Source organism: Apis florea, unplaced genomic scaffold (genome assembly GCF_048593485.1).
Source record: "Apis florea isolate Af1SG1 unplaced genomic scaffold, ASM4859348v1 contig_3496_pilon, whole genome shotgun sequence".
In the NCBI taxonomy this organism is placed as follows: Eukaryota; Metazoa; Arthropoda; class Insecta; order Hymenoptera; family Apidae; genus Apis; species Apis florea.
The window spans coordinates 382,035-405,107 of NW_028256773.1; the positions used below are offsets into that span (position 1 = coordinate 382,035).

Consider the following 23,073-nt stretch of genomic DNA (forward strand, 5'->3'; position numbering starts at 1 on the left):
CTTTTGGATCTATTTCTCGATTAAACAACGTATCCCTTTTCTTAACGTTAAATTAAACACTAAGAAAATCAATATTTGAAAAAGAAGGTCCGCCTTTGAGGGATGGAAGATCCCATAAAACTGAGAGAGAGAAAACAAATATCTCGCGATATTAAAGGAAACGGTATATTAAATGTTTCTTTAATAAATAAGAACGGATGCTTTGAAGGTTGCTCTGATTATTGTACCAATTCTGTTCTCATTGTGCGCGAGAACGAGTCAAAGACAAAGGCGGAGGAAGAAGCAGGGAGGATCCGAACGCGACCCTCGGCTCGTTGTCAAAGTGGAAAACGAGAAAGAGCAAAAAGCTTTCGTCGCTAACGAATGTACGCGTGGTCTCACAAAGTAAATCATTAACTGTGTCGAAAAGGGGTAAGACTACGCATTTTTATATTTACGAAACCGAATTACGTGCATTTGATGAACCGTTAATAATTCTATAATCACATTTCTTATTATTTTGTTGATTCTTTTTTTGTCTTTAAATATAATTTACGTGATTAATGACGTTATAATATAGTTTAATAATAACGAAGAGAAAAATGGACACTGACGAAGAAGATTGGAGATACATCGATTATTATTTTGAACGACGTGTATGCTTTGTCTTAAAAATTGGAATCTAACCATTTCAGAATATTCTCAAATTTATATAACCTAATATTTATTTTTAAAATTATTTTCTTTTTAAATTATAAAATTTAATTTTATTCACCTTTACGTAACTATGATTTGTTTAAGGATTATAATTCTCAAAAATTACTTTTATACTTTCACATTTTCAATTTCGCAGAAATGACATCGAAGTATTCATCCTTTCGCTTCAATCTCGTTTAAAGCATAATATTAAGAAATACAAAATTTCGTAAATACGTATTTATCTCGTACAACACCAAATTAGAGAGATTGAAATATTTTCTTCGACGTTTAAAAAGGAAAAATAAGTCACATCGATCGATTAAGTTATTTGTAGAGAAAAAGAGAGAGACTTAAGGGAGAGAGACCATGGACATTCTTGGAAAAATTACCCCGATTGACCGTTTATCCGTAAAGAAATTTCCAAGTGTACAGCTTTCGTCTCTGATCCCATTCAACGACAGACGGTTACACACGGATAACCGTGGCTACCTTTACATCTTACGTAAAATGTATCAATCTGTACGGAGAACGTGCTCCATCCTCGACGGATTGCTTTATGTAATCGACGTATTTCTCTTTATTTCTCGACGTAAAGACACAATCGAGGGGGAAAAAAAAAAGAAAGAAAATCGAGAAACAAATCACGTTTCATAATAACAATTTTACGAGTAAAAGTATACGTGTATAACCTTACATTTCTATTAGTACAGTAATTTTGCAATATTTTTAATCAGCCGTTAATTTAGAAAAAGAAAAAAAATATGTAAAAATCTCGATACTCCTTCAAGATGAAATCATTCTAATATAATTCGTTTCGAAACGAAACAAGGAAAAAAAAAAGAAGAAAGCACTATAAATACTTTTGGCTCGAAAAAGGAGGAGCAGGGTGTAAAAAAAAGAACCGAAGCTATGACAGAAACATACGATTATAGCGTCTAGGATCACGACCCTCCCATCCGCATAATCCTCCTCGTGAAACCTCCTCTTTTGATTTACATCGATGACGCACCCTTTCCTTGCAAAAATAACGAGCAGGAACAAGCGTACGTCAAACGTCGAACTCGTAAAGCCTCCCTTTCGGCGCCACCCGCTACGAGTAGATTCAACGTCCCTCCATTTTGTCACGAGTATCTCAACGAAGAATTCATAGATCGTGTATTCCCCATAAATATCCTTAAACGAAAGATTTACGAGGCTTTGAAATACAGTCGATAAAATGGAGCAATAAAAAATGACTAGGGAAATGATGGTGTAAGATCTTCGATTAGAGATGGCAAATCATGTTGCCTTTCTTTTTCGTATAGAATTTAAGAATTTGTAGAGGATTAAGTCTCTGTCGTGTTAATTTTAAAGAGAAAGGTGATAATTATAGAATTTTTTATTACATACGTTTTATCTATTTCAATATAAATTCATAAATATTTGGATTTATTATAGTTTGTCTATGTTTTTTTTTTTTTCGAGATTGGATTCTGGAAGACATATATAAAAGTTGATGCATAAAAATGTCGATCGAGGTTTATTCAGATTTACGTAACCAAGATAGAGTTATTTCATTTTATCTTCTAAGCCTAAATTTCAATTAGTTATAGTACAATAAATAAATTAATTAACATTTTTGTTTTAGGGATCCTCTAAAGTGGATTTTCTAAAGATAAAGTTGTAAATAATAAAATAATAAATAGTAGAAGTAGAATAGAAATAGAATCAAATAAATAAAAAAAAAACAATATTAATTAATCAAATTATCAATCTCACGCTGATTGGTTATCAATTTTCGTTTTGCCCATATAAAATCGACAACACTTGTGCAATTAACAGAAAGCATAATGATTATAATTAATTGAATTATATATTATTAAATTAATTAGCAAAAAGCGAGTGTTTAGTTATCCTCATATCATAAACAAGTGATATTATATCGAGATCACTTTCATATAAAACAAAATTAATGAGCAAAAAGCTTAGCGAATTTGTTTTGGAATTTGCTTTATTTTTCAATAACTTCCTTCTACCAATTAAGAATTTCCAACTGTATCGAATCACGTCGCCAATAATAAGAGAAACAAGAGAGAATCCATTCCGATATTCGGATCAACAAATCATAAAAAGAAATATAAAATAATATCTTTTTGATCTTCCTCGTGTATCCTTACTTAACCGTTAAAACATTTAATAATAACATTTTTATCTCCGGATGAACAATTAAATAAATAAATTCTCGAGATATCGATAAGATAAGACAAGGGGAAATGATGAAAGTGCAAGAAATTGAAAAATAAAATTTTCTCACGGGTTTAATAAAAGCATGGAAAAAGGTATCGCGTCGTAAAATTAGAAAATCGGAAATATCAGATATTTTGCCGGCTGATCACAGGGATATGAACGATAATAAATATCCAATCGAGCACACATGAACACCGAGGCACGAATGGCCCCGTTCCACCGTTCGAGCACGCGAAACGTGCCCCGTTCATATCGCGAAGGAACACCAGAATTTATGCCTGTTCCGCACCTGGTATTTCGGTCAAATATTTCATAAACAGTGCACGAGTATATCGACGTCGGTTCTCTTCTCGGCAAAAATATCTCGATGCCTATTTCTCGCGCTTATTGCCTCCACTTTGCCCTCTCTTCCTTGATCGTTCCTTTAAAACCTTCCATTCCTTTTCTGTCGGTCCACTATCTTCCTTTCTCAGGAATTCACCGCCATCTTTATCGGCGTTTTCTTTTGTCATAATGCGCTTTCATGGCGATGAGATCGAGACTTTCGTTGAGAGAGAGAATATATGAAAGTTGTTGTTGAAGGATCAATGAAGGATCGTTATCGGATCGCTCGTTTATTGATTGTATTCCAGGATATTGATAAATTTGGTTTTTGGAGAATTTTTTCTCTACATTTCCTGTGTAGAAATGAATAATTATTTATTACGAGAGATTAATGTTATACGTTACAGAATCTTTTGAGGTTATGAAATTCTAACTTTTCAACGAATTCTTGAATTCTTGGAAGAAATTAATTATAAATGAACGATTCATTTGGAAAACATTCAACTTCACATGGAAAAAGAAAACTTAAATATTGTAATTGTAAATCATATTTTAAGGATCTTAGGTTATATAGGTTCGTTGATTCGATGAAGAAAGTTTAGATCCATCGATTTATTGAATTTCTCACGTATCTTGTTAACGATGATTAAATATTGGGAAGCATATTATATATTACGCAAACATTGTTCATTAAGCAAAACCGAACATCTCGTAACGCGAAATGCATTTTTTCGTAATTCCTACGAAAAACAAATATTTATTAAATTAAATATCCGACTATAAAATAATAATTATTCCAAAACATATAATAAATAACGAACGAAGGAGATAATACCCGCGTGTACGTCAAGTAAAAAAAAAAAATTTCCAAATTGATAACTAACGAATCCCGCTGCGCATACAAATTTCCTCCCCCCGAAATTATTATTTTCAATAAAATCCCTGATTTACGACCGAGTACCGAGTGTATATTGACGTATTAATCGGGGGATGAAATCACGTAGCGAAACACAATTTCAACGGACAAAGTGCTCCATCATTGCAACACCGACAACGATGCCTGCGATTTTTCGAAATTTTCATCCCCTCGTTAACCACCCCACCTCCTCCAATATTATTATATATATATACATATATCGTCATAATCATCGTTACACGCCGATTCATCCGCGGGGGAAAAAAAACTGCGGCCAATTATCCCGCGAGCCTGGAATTACGATCCCAGTTTTCTCACGATCCATCGTAAAAAAAAAAAAAAAAAAAAAAAAAACTGTATATCGTCGACACACAGTTGAACGCGGATAATACGGATAATATTACAAGTTTAACGACGAATCGATCCCAAATGATTTTTACGACGTGATTCCAATTCTGTGCTTCGCCGATGTAAAATCGATCCCCCCCCCCGTTTTCACGTGCGAGGATGCAACGTGCGAACCGATAAATACACGCGCGGATGGAAGACAATGGGGACACGCGACACGTCGAGAGAGGAGGGGGGGAGGAAGGGGATAGTGTTTCCAGAGAACGCACGCAAGAACTACCGTTCGATTTATCGTCTTTGTGGATTTCGAAAACGCCGAACTGCCAATAACGCCTCCACCGTAAAAATGTCGTGAACAATACTACTGGTACGCGATCCGGTTGACGCGTTTCCGGCGGAAACGGCGCGGGCGTAACGGTTCCGCCGTCGACCGATTGTGTCGCTGATGTTCCCATGTTTGTTCCCCTCGCTCTCTCGCTTTTACAATTTTAATCATTCGATCTCTTTCCTTTGTCACGGATTTGATCAGTTTGATCAATTGTGCAGTCTCATCGGCTGAGTTTCCTGAGGGGGAAATATTTTTACAATGAATTTTAAAATGATTTAATTGGGAAGAAAGAGGGAAGAAGCAAATTTGCACGTTTACGTTTCAATCAAATTTAGAGAGAGGATGCATGGGAATTTATTGATTTTTTGTATATGGAGGAAGAATAAAAGGTATTTTCTCTTCTTGCCATCTTTAATGCGATCGTCGACTGGAAAACTTTGTCGAAGCTGGTTTCCTGCATCCAGTAGTGGCCCTTGTTTCACGGGAAAATTCATTTCGAAAAAGCATGCGCCTATTTTACCGGACGGCTATTCAAATTTAAAATTCCGTGAACAACAGTAGAAAGCTTTATGATTATCCAGCAGAAGTATTGAATTTTATTTCTGATACGATTTCGCTATAACTCGGAGTTTATTTACTTGTGTAAAAAAAGGAACAAAGTGAAAGTGAAAGAAGGGATTCAAATTATACGATGTTTTGATGAAAAAAGATTTTCAAAAATGTATTAAATGTTTAAGTAAAAAAAAGTTAGTATTATATCGATATTGTCTCAAATTGGAATTGGATTACATTGCTGGCATGTCGATATTCACAAAGCGTCAAGAGAAGCCCAACCCCCAGTAATGAAAACGAATCTTACACAATTAAATCAATTTGCACTTCTAAAATATTCTTCATCAACTTTTACGAATTTTTCTTCTAACTCATAAACTCATTTATAACACGAGATTGTAAATTATTGTATCCAACCCTTTCGATAAAACAATATATCATAAATATATCTTGAAATGTGTTATCCCATTAATCTCGACAAGATTGAAAATAAATAGAAAGGATGTGAATAGGACGAGATAAAATACAATAGACACGTATGCATATATTCAAACGTTTGAACGATATTGTATGAACATCGGCAGACGTAAAAGAAATACGAGAATCCTGTTCATAAATGTGGATATCTTGTCCCACCTACGAAACGACAGAATCATTCGGATATCATTCTCAGTCTCCGGTTCCACTCCATTCGATCAGGATCCTCCATAACCATTCTAACTGTTTCCCATACATCGACATTACGAATTCTCTCGGTTCGCGTAGCATCTGTGTCGGCCTTAAATCAGCAATGGTATCAACCGGCAAGATATCGTCACGGTGGCCCGGGTTTCAACGCATAATTGCACTTTAATAGAATCAATCAGGCCGACTCGAAGCCCAATGAGTCGGTTCGAACCTGAGAATGGCCGATAAAATGGCGCTGAACGAGATACCGGTCGTCGCAATCATCGATTTCTCGATTTACGACGACAAATCTGACGAATGGTGAAGATATAGCTGGTCGTAATGAACGTTACGACTCAAGAAAAGAAAGGAGCAAAAGAAGGAAGATGGATGAAAAATTCTGAGTTTTGAGGTTAGGATTTAGAGAATTTTCTAATTATTAGGTTGTTGCACGTGATTTCACTTCAATTTGAAATTATTTAAATGTAACCAGAATAGTATTTCAATTCGTTTCGTTGTGAAAATGTAAAATTCGTACTTGTAGTAAACTGTGCTTCAATATATAAAACTCGAATTTTTCCTCTTATAAAATTCGAACGGAAATAAAAAAAAAAAAAAACGTAAAATTGATAGAACCTTTCAAATAAATTGCAGAAAAAAAAAAAGAAAATAAATCAAAAAGTTTGGTATTAAAAATTTCAAATTTTAAATCATTTACAAATCGTTGTTATTGTACGTAATAATTTCAATCTTTCTTTCATGTAGACAAAACTCACTAAATTAATGGAGTTAAACTGTAAATAGTCAATAGTCTCACATCTTTCGCCTTTAATGTCTTTTGGTGATGATGTATTTTTATAAAAATCAACACGACAATCGATAAAGAGGACATTAAACATGGCGTTGAACGTAAATAAATAGTCAAAAAGAAGAGAACAACATTTCGAAAATTCAGATTGCGCGTTCACATCATTTCTCGAAGATGTCCCGCTGCTTGTCAAGATGGAACAAATATTGGATAAATGTAGGTAAATCTACGAATGCTTCTCACTTTTGAGTTGCACACAATATATATATATATATATATATATATATATAGTTGTACGAAGTTGCACATCACAGGAAATGTTCTTGCGCGCTCTTTGACTTTCAATAGCGGATACCTCAAAGTCTTGTTCATGGAACACCGGTCACCAATCTGCTTGGTATTGGTGACCGCGTTGCGGATGCTTGCATCTGATTCGAAATCCTCTCTGGTTACTTTGGAAACTTAGTCGATGATTCATGAAACTCCCTAAGTAAATTGAACGTAATTTCCCTTTCAAATGCCATTGTGTGTGAAAGACAACAAGGCTGATTTTTGGTAATCTTTTGTCTATCCTTTTTGTCGATAACCATCTATTAATTTCTTCGAATATCGTGCTAAAGATTTAGGTTATGTTTCGCACACGAAACAGTCAATATCATCAATTTATAGAATTAGAATTCAGAAATGAATGATTTGAGATATCGTTGAATAATATTTAAAGAAAATTACGAAAAAAATGATACATTAAATCAAGTAAATTTTGAATAATTTTATTAAGAATTTAGTCATTTCATCTGCAATAATCTGATATTTATTACCTCGAGTTGTTAATCAATTAATTTCATGCAAATTAATCGATACTTTTATTTATTCCTATTTTTCTTATATACTATAAATATATTTGAGAATTATAATCTAAAAATTTCTCTCCTCGAAGATACTTGTTCTATTTTTCGAAAAGAATGAACTTTCAATAAAACAGCTAGTACTTCAACGTCTTCTTTCGACAAAGTATCTTTCAATCTCTTTATCTAGGTCATTTACGTCAACCTAGTATCGCGTAGAAAACAAATACAAAATACACTTGCATAATACATTATACAACGATATTTTCATTTTCATCGTGTGCCTTCCTTCGACTTAAAATTTCTCCAAGATATAAATAACGTTCCATCGTTATTTCTCAATCTTCCTACGACTTAAATCGACCTAAGCGTCGCGTGCAATCGCGCCACGATTCCGATTTCTAATTCGAGCCGATAAGAAGGAACTCGTTGTGACGAGTTTCCGGAAGGTTGCACTTTAAAAGGGCGTTTTGATTGACACGCTCGTAACAATCTAGCGGATTGATTAAGAAGTGACACGCCAGATAAAAAAAAGAAAGTAGCACGCGCTCCCACGAGCCTTCATTTCCTTCCAAAGTTTTCCAATCTTTGATCAACGCCCTTTCTTCCTCTCTCCCCTATTAGCTTTAACTCGATGCGTGCACACATATCGGTGGGAGGGGAATATTTTTCCCATGCAGGGGATTTAGATAGCTCGAAGCCATTCGGTTTTTATTGGATTTATGTTTGTTTTGGGAAAAGAATGATTCACGCATACGAGATAACGTGATAAACAAATGACCGGATGATATGACGCGATATCATGCCTTTCCTACTCTCCTCTAGACTCATTTTAATTGAGATACGAGTGTAAATTGTAGGCTGAAAATTATTTATATTTTTTTTTTTTTTTTGACAATTCTTCTCAAATAATAAAACTCGTTTAAAGTAATACAATCGTTTTCGATCTAATATTTTCGAAATGTAAATAAAGCAATTAAGAAGTCTCGTGTAATAATTTATCGAGTAATGATATATCGTTGAATCGACAAGTTACAGGTTGTGAGATTCTTTTTTTTTTTTTTTCTTTTTTATAAGAGAAAATAGGTATCTTAAATCACTTAAACACAAAAGCTTATAGATTGGATTACAAGGGAAAGGAAAACTTCTTTTCTGGCAAATTAAATTTAAGTTCCGACGTGTATTTCGCGTATTGAAACATGAATAATGCCTTAAGAAGCATCGTATACAAGGAGCATCTTCCGTGAATAGTCATTCAGAGTAAAAAGAACCGAGGTAGTTTTTCTTGTTGCCCACTTGAAACGAGCCCTACGGCTCTCCTTCTTTGCGCATTTGTTTGAAAAGGGAGCCGGGCAAAAGGGAGGTATTTTCACGCGTGGACCAGTGAAAATGTGAAAATTGCACACATGTGCACGAAAAATGTGTCGCACGCAAACAACCACGTTTTCTATTCGAACGCGGCAAAGTAACTGCCTGCTTTTATGAAAACACGCATTTACCAGTAAGCGCGTACCAGTTCGGGTTATCCCGAGTCGTACGCTTTCAACGTCACTGCTTCTTCCCTTTTTTTCAAACGCAGCCGCTGCGTCCATATTCACAGGAATTGCGAGAGAAAAGGAAAAAGCTCAAGGACATACTTTGGAAATGAAATTTTTAAAAAAAATCTTGCCGTTTTCTTTAAAATCCTTTTAAGATTCGATATATCCAGCTCCATGCTAATTCCTGCTGGCCCAATTGCCTACTTACAGGCGTTTCTGGTACGATATTAAATCGATTGTGGCTTGGAAAATGTATCTAATTTCTAATTATTTTTCAGGTTTATCTGCACTCACTTCTTCAAAATTGCCTTCAAAATTGGCCACTGATTTTTTGACTGGATTATAATATCATGGATGCGTGAATTTAACGTGAAAATTAAAGTGAAAAATTGTATACTGACAACCTATCGATCATATAAAACGTATACATGACAAAAAGAAATAAAAAAAGAATTACGATATTTACGAATAATAAGAAGTTGAGAAAATGATAAGTGTGCTTCCCTCGAATAAGAAGACAAATGTGGCTTGAAGAATTGAAAGATCACTTCACACTTTCTGTTCATTTCCTTCGTTGCGAAGTCACGAGTATGGAATCCACGAAGGAGGAGGAGAAACGAGGTCAAGAAATATTAACCCCAGCCACGAAAGGGGGTACGAGGTTTAACAGGCGACTGGTAGCGAGACATTAGCCATATGCAGCGCTGTTGAATCGAACGCTTTTCGGTCGTTGGCATCATAAACCGGCGTTTTAAGATATGTGTCGCTGGATACGATGCCAACTGTGCATGCATGTATGCGCATTTCGGATGTGTGCTCGCTTGCCATTCAACTCGCTTCAGTCTCGCGGAATGCAAAGATTCGTAAATATTTAAATTCTTATTCCAGACACCAATTTCACTTTAAATCTTGAAATACGAAATTAGATATTTCAGAACGATATAAAAATCGTACGATAAATTGCAAAATATTAAATACACAACTGGATCACGAGTATTAGAAAAATCATGGAATGCTTTTAATTCCAAAAATTTCCTATCGAGCGTGCGTTTTTAAAATTTTAACAATAAAAAAGAAGGATAGATACGTGCAAAGAGGAGACAGGACTCCAATTAAGGGATGTACGTAGGATGGGTCGTGAGTGCCACGAGGACATCGTTACTAGCTCCAAGATCGCCATTATGCCACGACAAGGACGACCGTAACGATGCGAGCCCTCGTGATTTATGGTCTAACGAAAATGTTCCACAGAATGCCACGGATTATGTATCTACCGGCCAACTTTCCCGAGATACTTTGCAAGGCTAGATTAAGAGAATAATGGGCCTGTTTTTTGCCCTCCTCTCGTCGACGAGATTAACTCGAGGGAGCGCGTAATATGCAACTAACGTGCATCTCATTAACCGCATCACAAACCGCATGTATCGATGAGCAGCTCCTATCATTTCTAATATTTCTCCTGCAAAAGAATAAGATATAAGAAGACGGTTTAAGAAAAAAATTGTATGCCCTCTTTTCGAATGAAATAGTAATTTTATTTTAAAGAAAAATTGCCTTTTAAACGTGATGCACAATCTGAGTTTTAGAATTTGAAAAATTCGAAAGAATGCAGAGTTTACATTGGCTACACGTCTCTAAAGAAAATATGGTAATTCTTCTGAAAGTTATAATTTCAAGCTAGTGAGTTCAAAATGATTGTATTGGTATTTCAGTTTGCCAGGTTTAACTGTACTTGAGAGATTCATAATTTGAAGGATGCGGTTTAAAATAACAACGATCCCAAGGAGGAGCCAAATAACCAAAACCTACATGGTCACTGGAATATTTATCGTGTCGCGAAGAAACAAGGATTCTCGGTGATGTTTCAATCCTTGGCTATTATCGCAGCTTAAAGTTATAACCAATATCCTCGTTGTTAGGTTAAACGATTGTTCTAAATTAATTGGCAACACAACCTCGTTTATTCCTTAATACAATTTAGCTTATAACTTATTTCCATAGTTTGAATATTGAAAATTTATTGTGTACTTTTTGAAATTTCTTATCACTACTCACCACTACTTTCAATTCTCATATCAATGATCCTCCTAAATTGAATTGACTGAATTGAACACAAGAAAACTCTCGTATTCAAATTCTACGCTAATCCACTATCAATCTTTATCAGCCTCTCTCAAATTCAATAACATCTCCTCAATAATACATCATATATAAGCCAATAAATAAATAGATACAAACTCACAATTAATCTTCCATAATTCCAAATCTCTATCTGAAACTAACTAAAACTAAAACATCAAAATTAACAGCGAATCGCACAGACCCAATTTCAACTCCTAAATAATCCCTAATCCCTCTCGCGTTTAATAAACAGGATCAAGCCTCGCCACGTCTCTCCATTTTAAACGAACCACCGTTCACGAGAATGCCAGGGTTGCGCATGCGTCATTATGCCACCATTTTGACGAAAAATCTAATCTAACCTAACCTATAACGTCAAATTCTCGTTACATGGTTGATCAACGAGCGCGACGTCTCTGTTTCGAGCTCGAATCGGTTGATTTATCGATGACAACGAAGTAGTCAGATCAAAGAGCATCAGATCCGAGGGACGGACATGTATGAAATTCTGGTGTGGCCGCGATTGGCCCTCGACACTGACAACTCGATAGTTGGGCCAACGATGGAGATATGTACGCATTTACTCACCTGACACCGTCAGATGGACAGTTCTGATTAATGGAGGATGAGCACTGACTTGACACTCGTACACGCCGCCATCTCGTTCGGTCGCCGAACTTAAAAGCAGCCGCCAATCATTCGGCTTCTCCAAGGCGAGCGAGAACCTCGAGTCGCTCGCGTACGTGTCGAGGCCGATCGTGAGCAAGTGGAGCTCGTCGCCACGTCTGCGCACCCAGGACACCTGGAATAGAAGAGGAAAATGTGATCGTTATATGGGCGTGGTGAGATTTGGAATTAGTCGTTGATCGTTAAATTTAAAAATTGTGTAAAACCTTGAGAAATTTTTCTCGAGAAATATTCTGTCTCTTGCTTGCGTTATCTATTTGTCACTGTTGAAACTCGGATAACGTGAGCCAATTCTGGAAAATGGTTGGAAGTGAGAAATTCTCAAGAAGAATGTGTCAAGATTTTCCAACAGTTTCAAAACTTGGAATCGCGTTCCGAATTTGAATTTCCCGCCATTTTACAGATTCGAAACGTTGTCAAATTGCTATGTAACAAGTGATCGAGAATACGATATCGAATGTTTAGTTTAAGGGATAAAAAGGAAGGAATGATTCTGAAAATGAAAGTATAATGGCGCCATCAGCAGATTTGCTTCTACGTGGCTAGAATATAAATTGCAAATTTGCATTCTTGAAGAAACGTTGTGTGTGATTGTGCATACACGAGTTGTAAGAATAGAATTTTTGCATTTCAGAATATAAGTTTAAATTATATCAAATATATTATAAATATCATTATAAAATTTTACAGGTTCAACAAAATTGATCATTGAAAAATTAACTATTTTAAATGTAAAATTCGGGAAAAGTCACTATTAAAAATATTGGAGTCCATAAGCTATTTATTGATTTCTCGTAAAAATAGGATTTAAAGCTTACAAAATCAATTAAAACATCATTTTCGTGGAAAATTCGATATTCCTCTCGTTCTCCACATGTCACTGTATTTATCTATAAATGCACGAACTGCGTTGAAGGATCACATCGATGAATTCTTCGATACGTGCGCCGGAATATGGACAGATACGATGACAGATTTGATTTTTTATCGAAGAATTTTCAAAATAGATATTTTAAAAAGTTTTGAAATTGATTTTTTATGGATACTTGTACGACGAAATGTAATTTTTAAAATGTTGGCAGACATGTTTGTCAATGAATATTCTTATTTAAAAAATTGAAAATGCTCAAACACATTTCTCACTCAATAGAAATAATAACAATAACCATTGCAAAGATCCACTCTGTCTGTTTTGGACAAAGGAGCAGGAATATTTTTCGTTCGAGGAAATCAAAGTCAAAATGGAATTCTTGAAATCTGATTAGGCAAATCTGATGCCTGATAAAAACAGTCCAAGGATGACTTCGCCGATCTGGACATGTATCAACGTTTCCTCGAAGCTTACATCAAATGAAAATGTACTCCTGCGAGATTCGGAGGCGAGGGAAAGAGATCTTTCGCCATATCAATCTCAGACACGAGGCCAAGTTATAGCAATGTAAATTTAATGTAAATCGGACGTCCTTTCCACCTAGCAACGCGCCACGTATTCGAATTCAAATTTCATCCTCTCGGCTAGACGGATGGGCTACACCCCCCCACTCTTTCTTTCCCTTGATGCATGCCTCCCCTCGAGATAATCACTTCCCTAGATTTCGCGCGGCTCAAAGAGAGCAAGGTGTTGCAAGGGCAGCAAGTACGCAGAAAAATCCTCGAGAAGTGGAAACTTCGTCTACGACAACCAAGGTGTCGCGATATCAAAGCGTTCTGGATTTCATCTGAAAGCCAAACGCAAACAAGATCAATCTCCACCAGCGATGGTAAAGCTAAAAGTTTTTCCTTAGGAGACCCATTTATGCAGAAGTCGATTGGAAAGGCAAGTAGATAAAGATTCAAACTTTGTATGAAATGCAAATGTGTTGTAGCCAAGTAGTTATAGTCGAACCTTGATCCACACGAATAATAAGATAAGTTGATTGTTAGATAAGTAATACAAATCAACCATTCATCTGTCAAGTTGTATAGATCGTCCTTTTACACGTAATAAATAGAATAAGACAAAATTATAGAATGGTTGGATGAGTAGTGACAAAACCATTCATTTGTCTAAAAAGTAATAGGAGTCAGCCAAGTAAAATAACATAAATAAAAATAATAGAATAGAAAAGTTAAAGTTGCATAAGTTAAATAAATAATGCAAGTCAATGGATCAATTTTTCATGCAGAGAGAAAGAAATATAAATTTACCAGACACGATTATAATTAACAAAGTAGATTACTCATTTATTGAGCTCGAAAATAAATAATATATAACAACAATAATCAAGAGAGTGAAACAAATTCAATCTACAATAACGTGAGACAAGATGATAAACCGTCATCCAATTAAGAACAAAACGATAATTGGCCAAGAATTTAGAAAAACGAATTGAACGTAAATTCAACACACCATCCATCCATCCATCCATCTGACCATTATAACTCGTTCAAGGATTAATCCATTATATCTGTGGGGCCAGCTGTGAACGAAACGTCTCGCGGAAATTCTCCCTCTGCAGTTTAATACAGTGCTCTACAGTCGGTGCCTCCCTCCCTCCCTCCCTCCGAGTTTGATACTCGAAGAAGTTAAAGAATCGTTAGGCGTGGCAGGTTTGTCTGGCGTTTTCGAAGGCGTTGCGTTGCACGAGACACAAAGGAGACACCGGGCGGCCAGGGCCATTTGTCATTATTATAAAGGGCTCAGCAGTGAATAATTACATTCTTAGGAAAGTTGGAAACTGGCTACGCACGTTTATTTCGACTTCTATCCGCCCCCTGTCCCGATTAATACCGGAACGGAATTGTTAATTGAAATCCAATGTTCCATTTTGCGACGCTTGGCCCGCTAAGTGAAAAGTTGGTCCGCGAAAGAAAAGGGGGGAGGGGGATCCTCGATCTCTCATAAACGTGGAAATATCGAGAGAGAGAGAGAGAGAGAGAGATGGTGGTGGTTGGAAAGTTTCATCGAGAGAGTTGTGAGAGCCTCGATAATGCGATTCCCTCTCTGTCAGGATTTGTTTCTTCGAAGGTGATGACGCGATATCCCCGTTCAATGTGAACACGAGTTAAACCGATTCGATTCGGCTTTTCGAATGGAGATTTCCACGCGAATCCTTATCGTGGATGAATAAAAATTTACGATTATTGGAAAAGTGATTACACGAATGGTGTCTGATGAAAATTAGACGGTTAGGGGTGGAGCGTTTTAAAATTTAAATGCGATGAGTTGATTAAATCGGGGAAAAGGGAGGGGGGAGAGGAGGAGGTGGAAATAAACATCGGGGATTAATAATGCAGTTGGCATCAATATTTATCTCGCGTATCGCGGAAACGAGAGGAGTAGAAAAATTGTTTAAAAATTTCATCGCGTTGGATGTGTACTCGTCGTCCAATCATTTTCGTTTTATCGTCGGGAATATATCGTGAGGAATGGAGTAAAAGCTTTGAATATCATATATTAAATATTATCCTAAATGATTATTGCATTTACAAATAACGAATCCGTTCTCGATCGAATCCTTATTTCTTTAATATTCGATGCGCGTGGAAAGGTGGAGAGATTAATCGATCAAAATTAACCAAGAAAACTTTGAAAACTTACTACTTTCCCCTGTGATTTCTTACTCGTTATTTGATAACATCTGCTCGCCAAAAGAAATTTAAAATCGCGCTGCAATTATATCCGAACGTCTAAACTAAGCGGAACTTCAATTTCGTTCCTCTTCTCGAAATTAATCCTTCTTGCACAACAATGATTAATATTCCAGCCGAATAATCACTTTATGTGGCAACAAAAAAACGAAGGAAAGAAAATTACAAAATAATTCCCTTTTAACGAAAATAAAATTTCTTTCCCGGGGAAAGAGAAACAGCTCTCGAATTGGAAGGAAAAGGTAAATCACGAGAGAAATCAATGACACTAATGAGAGAGAATCTTTTTCCCTTCCCCCCGTTTTCTCGTGAAAGGGGAAGGGATTCATCGGCATTAGGCGCGAGAAAATAAGAGAGGAGGAAGAGGGTGGACAACAGCACGTAGTCGCGCTCCAACTCTCGATAACAAGGCGTAATAATGTTTGCCTGTCGCTGCACTGTCCGAGATAAATCGTCGTCCGTCGAATCAGCAGTTTAAAATGCGAGGTAGGCGAAGGGTAGTGGTGGTGGTGGGCGAACGATCCGCTAAGGAGATGATACCGATCCGATGGAGCGCGATACATAGCCCGGTGAAATTGGAGCGAATCGATCGTATCGATCTTCGACACGGTTATAACCGGGACGTGGCTTGTCTCTGGAAATGAGTAGTACCCTCACGTGTGCCGGCCGAGGGGAAAGAAGAAAAAAGAAAGAAGGAAGGAAGGAAGGAAAAGAGAAAGGGTTATCGAATTCGATGCATCCCAGAGGTATCGTTCGGTAGCGGAGATATTTCTACACAAGCGTGAAAACTACTTTGAGTCTAAAGTGAAACGACGAGGATGGAGAATTTTCTTTTTTTTTTTTTTTTTGGAGGGGAAACAATTGGATCGAATGGAATCCTTAACTCGGTTTCGGTGATTTCCTCGAATTTTGAAGTAAGAATAAAAATTTTAACTTCTTATTAAAATTGGGATTTTTAAGGCGTGTTTTCGGGATTGTTTTTTTTTTTTTTTGACGCGCAAGAAAATAATCAATTTTTTGAAAATTGAATGATTAATCTCGATGGAATTCTTTGCTTGATTTTTTTCAAGCAGCTACGTGTAAAATGGAAAATGGGAGTAAAATGAAATATTTTCATTTAGGTTATGGTTTTGGTTTTGGCGAGATTATGGTTTTTTTTAATTATCCTTCTACCCGAAATGCCTGTCGTGCAAACGACAGGGATCGAAAATACATTTAATTCTACCGTAATTACCAAGTAGAATATTCTACTGGAATCGAGTGCAAAGCTACATCTAGAACTGAGAATAAGACCCAGTTACCGCGAGATGATCGACCCATCGAATGCTGTTCAGAAAACTTTAATTAGCTCCCGTCCCTTATTGACGAAGTGCAGGAAAACTTAGTTCTCCCAGTATGGAGTAGAAGCGACACGCTGACAATAGTAAAAGGGGCGAAGCTGAGCACAAATATGATGGAAAATGAATAACAAGTATGATGAAGGTGAATTCATTAAAAATTGCATCATACTTTTTACAGAATTAATGAAATGAATTAAGAAATAAACGAGCAAATAACGCGAAATAGATTCATCGTATGCAATATATATATTTTTTATTTTTTTCTTTTTTTAATAATTTAAATGATAATAAATATAATAACAATCTCTTTAAATCTTTGGTATAAAATCAATTTTAATAAAGAAGAGCACGGTATTTTATAATTGCAAAAATAACGTAACTGCAAAAGATTCACCCCTATATAGTCGATAATGGATTATCCAACACGCAATAAAAATATCCATAAAACAACAACGGCAACGTTTTTTATTTCTAATTTTTTTTTTTTTTTTTTTTTTATCTATAAAACTTCTATCAACGTATTTATGATATTTTTCCAGGAAAGGAAGAAAACAAAAATAAACAAATTCTACCATCAGTATCGTTTCACCAACATTGTTTTTCGCGAAATACCTTTTTCATTCGTTGTTCCTCTTCCATATTCGGCAGAAAATATAAACTCGAAACTTCAAATCCATCCATCAGAAGAGTAACAATACCTGTTAGATAGATAAGTGTAAAGTTTCTGTCTCGAATCTTTCCAATAATTCAGTTCGAGGGATAATGTTTACTTTAAAATTTTCGTCATAGATTAGATAGAAACTGCTCGAAATATCAACAAAGCTATCCCAGTTTCTTCGCCCAGATGGGTGGGAATAATTAATACGTCACCTAAACGAAACACAACTACGAGCACAACTACGAAAATGTAATGTTAAGACACGTGCGGTTGTTTGCAGTGTATACGCATATCGAAGCGTGCAGATGCAACCTGCTTCCATAAGATGGCATCCTCTCGTGTGAATTTAGCAATCTTGCAGCATTGCATTTCGCTTAATAATTCAATTCGATCGTATCGCTCGAGCGAATAACACAATCGAAGATTTTGTTTTTAACTTTTTTTTTCTCTTTTATAGAATTGCAAAAGTTTTCGAGATCTTACGACTCTATGATACCATTATTCGATGTATAATATTCGGTTATATTACGTGGTGAAATATCTATTTGGCGAACGAAACTCGTAATCGTAAACGTATCTAAACCGATCCCGAATTTTTGGTAACTTTCCTATTAAATTTAATACGGTTGCCAGTGTCGTATATAATTCGAAAATCGTTTAACCGGGTCCCTGGAAATTACCAAGTTTCCTGGAATGGTGTATGAATATTTCATAATAACGTAAACTTTAAAAATTTCATAACGCGATATTATACCTGTGCAACTATCCTATTAATTATTTTCTGATTGAAATTTTTTTGTTGAAATAGATTTCTATTCTATTTGTAATTTGATAGGATAATTTTAAATCCACCCTATTTTTAAGATCCTTTAATCTTCTTCCCATATCTTATATACATAATTTTTATACTTCGTGCAATGTAATTTCATCATTTAAATTGCGAATAATTAATTTTTATTAACAATTCATCGTTTCAAAATTTACTGGCGCAAGAAGATTCTCTAACGGACGATTATTACCACGTGGATAATTCGAGGGGTTAATAGTCTACCGTATAAAGTAATAGGGTTAATACTTAAACATTTCAATAAAGCCTATCAGATATTAAGCTCGTAATAGCGAATATTACACGTTGATCTTAGCTGTAAGATATGTATATATATATAATACGATATGGTTACGTGTAGTGTCGTTAAAGTGAAACTTTCCTCGTAAACATTTCCTTCTGAGAAAAAGAGAAATGTTTCCGTTCAACTCTTCCCAGATAAACAGAAATTAGATAGAAAAGTCAAAAGTTCGATGATAACGTCTTCTCCTTCTTTTTTTACAATCCAGTTCTTTCACCATATTTCAAATACCCTTTCTATTTTCCTTTATCTTACAGGAAAGAATTTATTCAATCTTATATAATCCCTCGAGTCAAGTCGATCAAAATATCTTACGTAAATTAAAATCCAAAAATGGATGTAACGAAATCGCTCAAATTTATTCATCCGTAGACGTATACAAAAACTGCTGAATAAGACGAAGAAGGTGAATACAGTTCGAGCAGGATGGCGAGGGGATGATTTATACCTCTGGAGGAGGATTCTCGTCCTAAAAAAGCTACATCCTGACCCCTGTATCAGTCCTGTCGATCTCAGCTACGGTATAATTTCACCATAAGCCAGGCCAAAAATTGTTTAACTTTACACCCTTCTCTCGCCGAATGCTTGCACACATCTTATATTCCACACGATATGGACGCCGTGTCATCAAATTTTTCCACCTTTTATACACTCCCTGCCAACGACACACGTGTCCCTCGCGCACAACTGACACGACGAGAGAAAAAGGGAAGGGAGAAAAAGAAAACAAAAAAGAAAAAAAATTCATTCGCACGTCCCTGCTGATAACGACCGCGATTCCATTAGAGAGGAGTGCTCTAGACATTTGACAAGGTTGAGATTTGCGACAGGAATGGAGACGATGATAGAGGCAGGGACGTGTTTTAGGATGAAGATTCACAAAGATGCGGATTTATATGTTGTAAATGAAAAATTTTCGAAGATTCTTTTACTCCGGTTCTCAGATATGTTGCTTATATTTTTTTCCTTTTTTTTTTTTTTTGATAGACTTAATGATCGAATATTTTAGTAAGGTGGATGAATTTATCAATCTTTTGTTAATTTTGTTTCATACAGAAATATTATGAATCTAGGAATAGTTGATTATGGATACTTTTAAATGATTTCTTTTTTGTTTTGAACAAAATAATTTGGATCAAAAATGAATGTGTAAATACGTATGATCGATGATTGAATCATTTAATTGTTAATTAAAATTAATTCATATAGTCATACAAATTGAAAATTTTGACGATATTGGCCATGAATTGTATTGAATCGAATACAATTGCACGGAACATTTATATTTAGCTATCGGCAGATCGCTTTTGCGAGGTTGTTTCCTCGATTTATCGGAAGGAATCAAATATTTTTCACCATGAAGAGACGATGCAGCACATGGCTCCCATTGGAATCGGGAAACGCGAAAAATCACTACGCTCGAACGAAAAGTACCCCCGTGCCTTGTACGGTATCAATTGGGTAAAAGGAAGAAACGGATGAAAGCTAAAGAAAAATGATAATAAATACGTTGTCGAACGTTCGACAACATTTATCGTGTTTCAATCGATTCACCGGTTATTTATATAATAACGTGGAAATCATTTATACAAAGAAAAAAAAACTTTCGATCGACGTTTCATCTCTTCAGATATAATTGATCGAATCAACATTATCCTTTACATGCACGCGTTAAAAGGCTTTTAAAATGATAGGATGGAGATAATTCTTGCATAATGAGCCTATATAAGTTCTAATCAAACCGCAAGATCGAATAATAGTTCAGATACAGACCGCCTTAAGGCACTGCAAACTCTCAAGAAGATTAGGCAGAGATTACTTGCGGTAATCACAATGTCGTGTCCTAAAATATAACCTCCATTTGAGATATTTGCAACTACGCAGGATTATGATTGGTAATGAGGTGTAATTAAGCTTAAGATTGCGTCGGATAAATGATCGAATCAGGTATAACTTTCAAACGTGAGTTTAATTCACACTGTGAATTGGGAAACGTCTTTGAGAAATGGCAGATGAATTCATGCACCTCGTATTCTTCTTTACTTTACTTTTCTTTTATTTTTTCGTATAAGATATTGTCTACAGGATGTAGGACATCTTTAAAAAATCAATCATTAAAAATATACGTGTCTCTATTCTTGTTTCATTTAACTTAAATTGTCTATAATTTTGTAAACAAGCTGGCATTTTTGTGTGTGATCGATTTTGCGAAAGTGTCTCATGAATATATCAACATTTTGTATAAGTTAATAATAAGTCTTTAGAAAATTATTATATTGATAAATATAATTATTAACAATTATTGTCAAACGATGTACGTAATATTAATAAATAAAGATTAGGTTTAGATTAAAAGTTATTAAAATCGAAGGTTTCAAATATACTCGAAAATTTCCAAGGTATTGATGATTATAGGAGTATACGTAAGTTTAGAGGAAATCGGAATTTTCAGAGTTATCCGGAAATTCCGATGGTGTCGATAAGCTTAGGATGATCCATAGACTGGCATCAAATATTCTCGAAACTTCTGACTCGTGAACTATTTTTATGCGGGTCTTTGACCCCGAAGATTCCACAGAATAGAGAATTCTTTTGAGAGACTTGGAAGCGTTACAGACCTCTAGAACGATGAAATACTCGCAATACCAAAAATCTTGGAATAATCTTCCAACCACGAAAAATCTCCTTCGAATGATAATTGATTGATCTAAATGATTTTTTTAAATCTTTCTAGAATAATTCTAATTCGAAATTGAAGATTAAATATCTCCTTCAAATCATTCAACTTTTCTCATCAAAATTTCTAAACACAAACAAGGTTATATTCCAAATTATAAATTATTAGAATCTAGAATATGATAAAGAAACAGTAATTAGAATAAAATAAATTTAACAATCTTAATTAATCGATAAACAAATATATCATTCAAATTATTCAATTTCTAGTTTCAATAATTTTCTGATAATTCTAACCTCGAAACACGCACGCATTATAACAACTAATACCTCTATCTATTCGACCTATTAACACAAAAATTAATCAATCCCAATTTCTATTATATACAGCTAGAATAACAGATGAAACAGTTAAAAAATTCCGAATTACTCTGAAAAGCGAATAATCTCCCATCACGCTGATGGAATTTACCAGGATAAGCGTGTCTACGTAGTCCTCGAAAATCCTAGGAGAAGCGGGCCAAAAGTAAACGGGATGGCAGATATGAAAAAAAAAAAAAAAAATCCAAAGGAGGCATGGATGAGACAGGATCAGAGACGGCTTCGTGTAAGAGTGGCCTTGAGCTCGGATTAATCCGCCGGCAAACAAAGATACCGAATCCTCTTTAACCGGGATGCGGCCTCTCTCTCTCTCTCTCTCTCTCTTACTCTTCCACTGGTTTCTCCGGCATCTCGTATCTTTTCTCTCGAGAACCCTCGAGTGGGACCGCTTTTGCTTTCTGAACCGACGCTTGCGTCGCGTAAGAAAAAGAAGAAAAGAAGAGGAGGAGAAGAGAGAAGGAGGTGAAGTGGAAAAGGAAGGGAAAAAAAGAGCACGCTCTTGCTCGTTCTCGTTCCACGCAATATTTATACCCTCGCGCGGCGTTTCTTGACACCGGAGGAATAATCAAAGCGAAATATCTCGATCCTCGAGTGGAGAAGTTTTGTGACGGGATGAATAGTTGAGGAGGACGCTGCGTCGTGCCTCGTTGATATCGTTACTTGGAAAATGATTAAAAGGTAAATGTGTCTCTCGATTTATAAGTTGGAATATTAAATTTTTAAAAAAACGACGAGCAGTCGATGTCACTTTCTCATATATTTCAGGGAACATCCTTCGACTTCGTGTCATTCGTTAATTATCCTTTACTTTTCTGTAACGATAAATGTATTAAAGATTGCACGATTCGAAGTTGATCACTCATATATTTTTTCCATTCCTTTCTTAAAAAAAAAATATCTCGCTATATTGAATAAAATTCGAAATAATCAAAAAATAAAAAGCCGCTTCTCCCTCGAAAATTATCCGAATAAATTTATTCTGCCCAGTTTTGCCTCGACACGAGGTATCCAACTCTGTCCATTGGCGTTATCCACGTTCGAAAAATATTTTTCCAAGAGTTCGCCCGCGGAATTAATGAGGAGAAAGTAAACGAGAGAGAGAGAGGGGAATTGGAACGAGATTCCCTCCGACTGGTTCCGGCCAGTTAGCGTGACACGTAACAATTTCACCGCGATTCGCTCGCGAGCAATTAGTGGCAGCGCCCGCTTACTCGTTAAACTAAT

General features: G+C 35.7%; 1 protein-coding gene across 10 annotated transcripts in view; it reads right to left on the minus strand.

Annotated features, from left to right (window-relative positions):
• The window catches only part of LOC100871512 (zwei Ig domain protein zig-8), a 285,169-nt gene that overhangs the window by 167,335 nt on the left and 94,761 nt on the right, over positions 1-23,073 (minus strand). For all 10 annotated transcript variants that reach the window (XM_086913522.1, XM_086913521.1, XM_086913519.1 and 7 more), the window contains one exon: positions 11,939-12,152. In XM_086913522.1, coding sequence (XP_086769648.1) covers positions 11,939-12,152 — 214 coding nt within the window. The remainder of the gene's footprint in view (positions 1-11,938; positions 12,153-23,073) is intronic.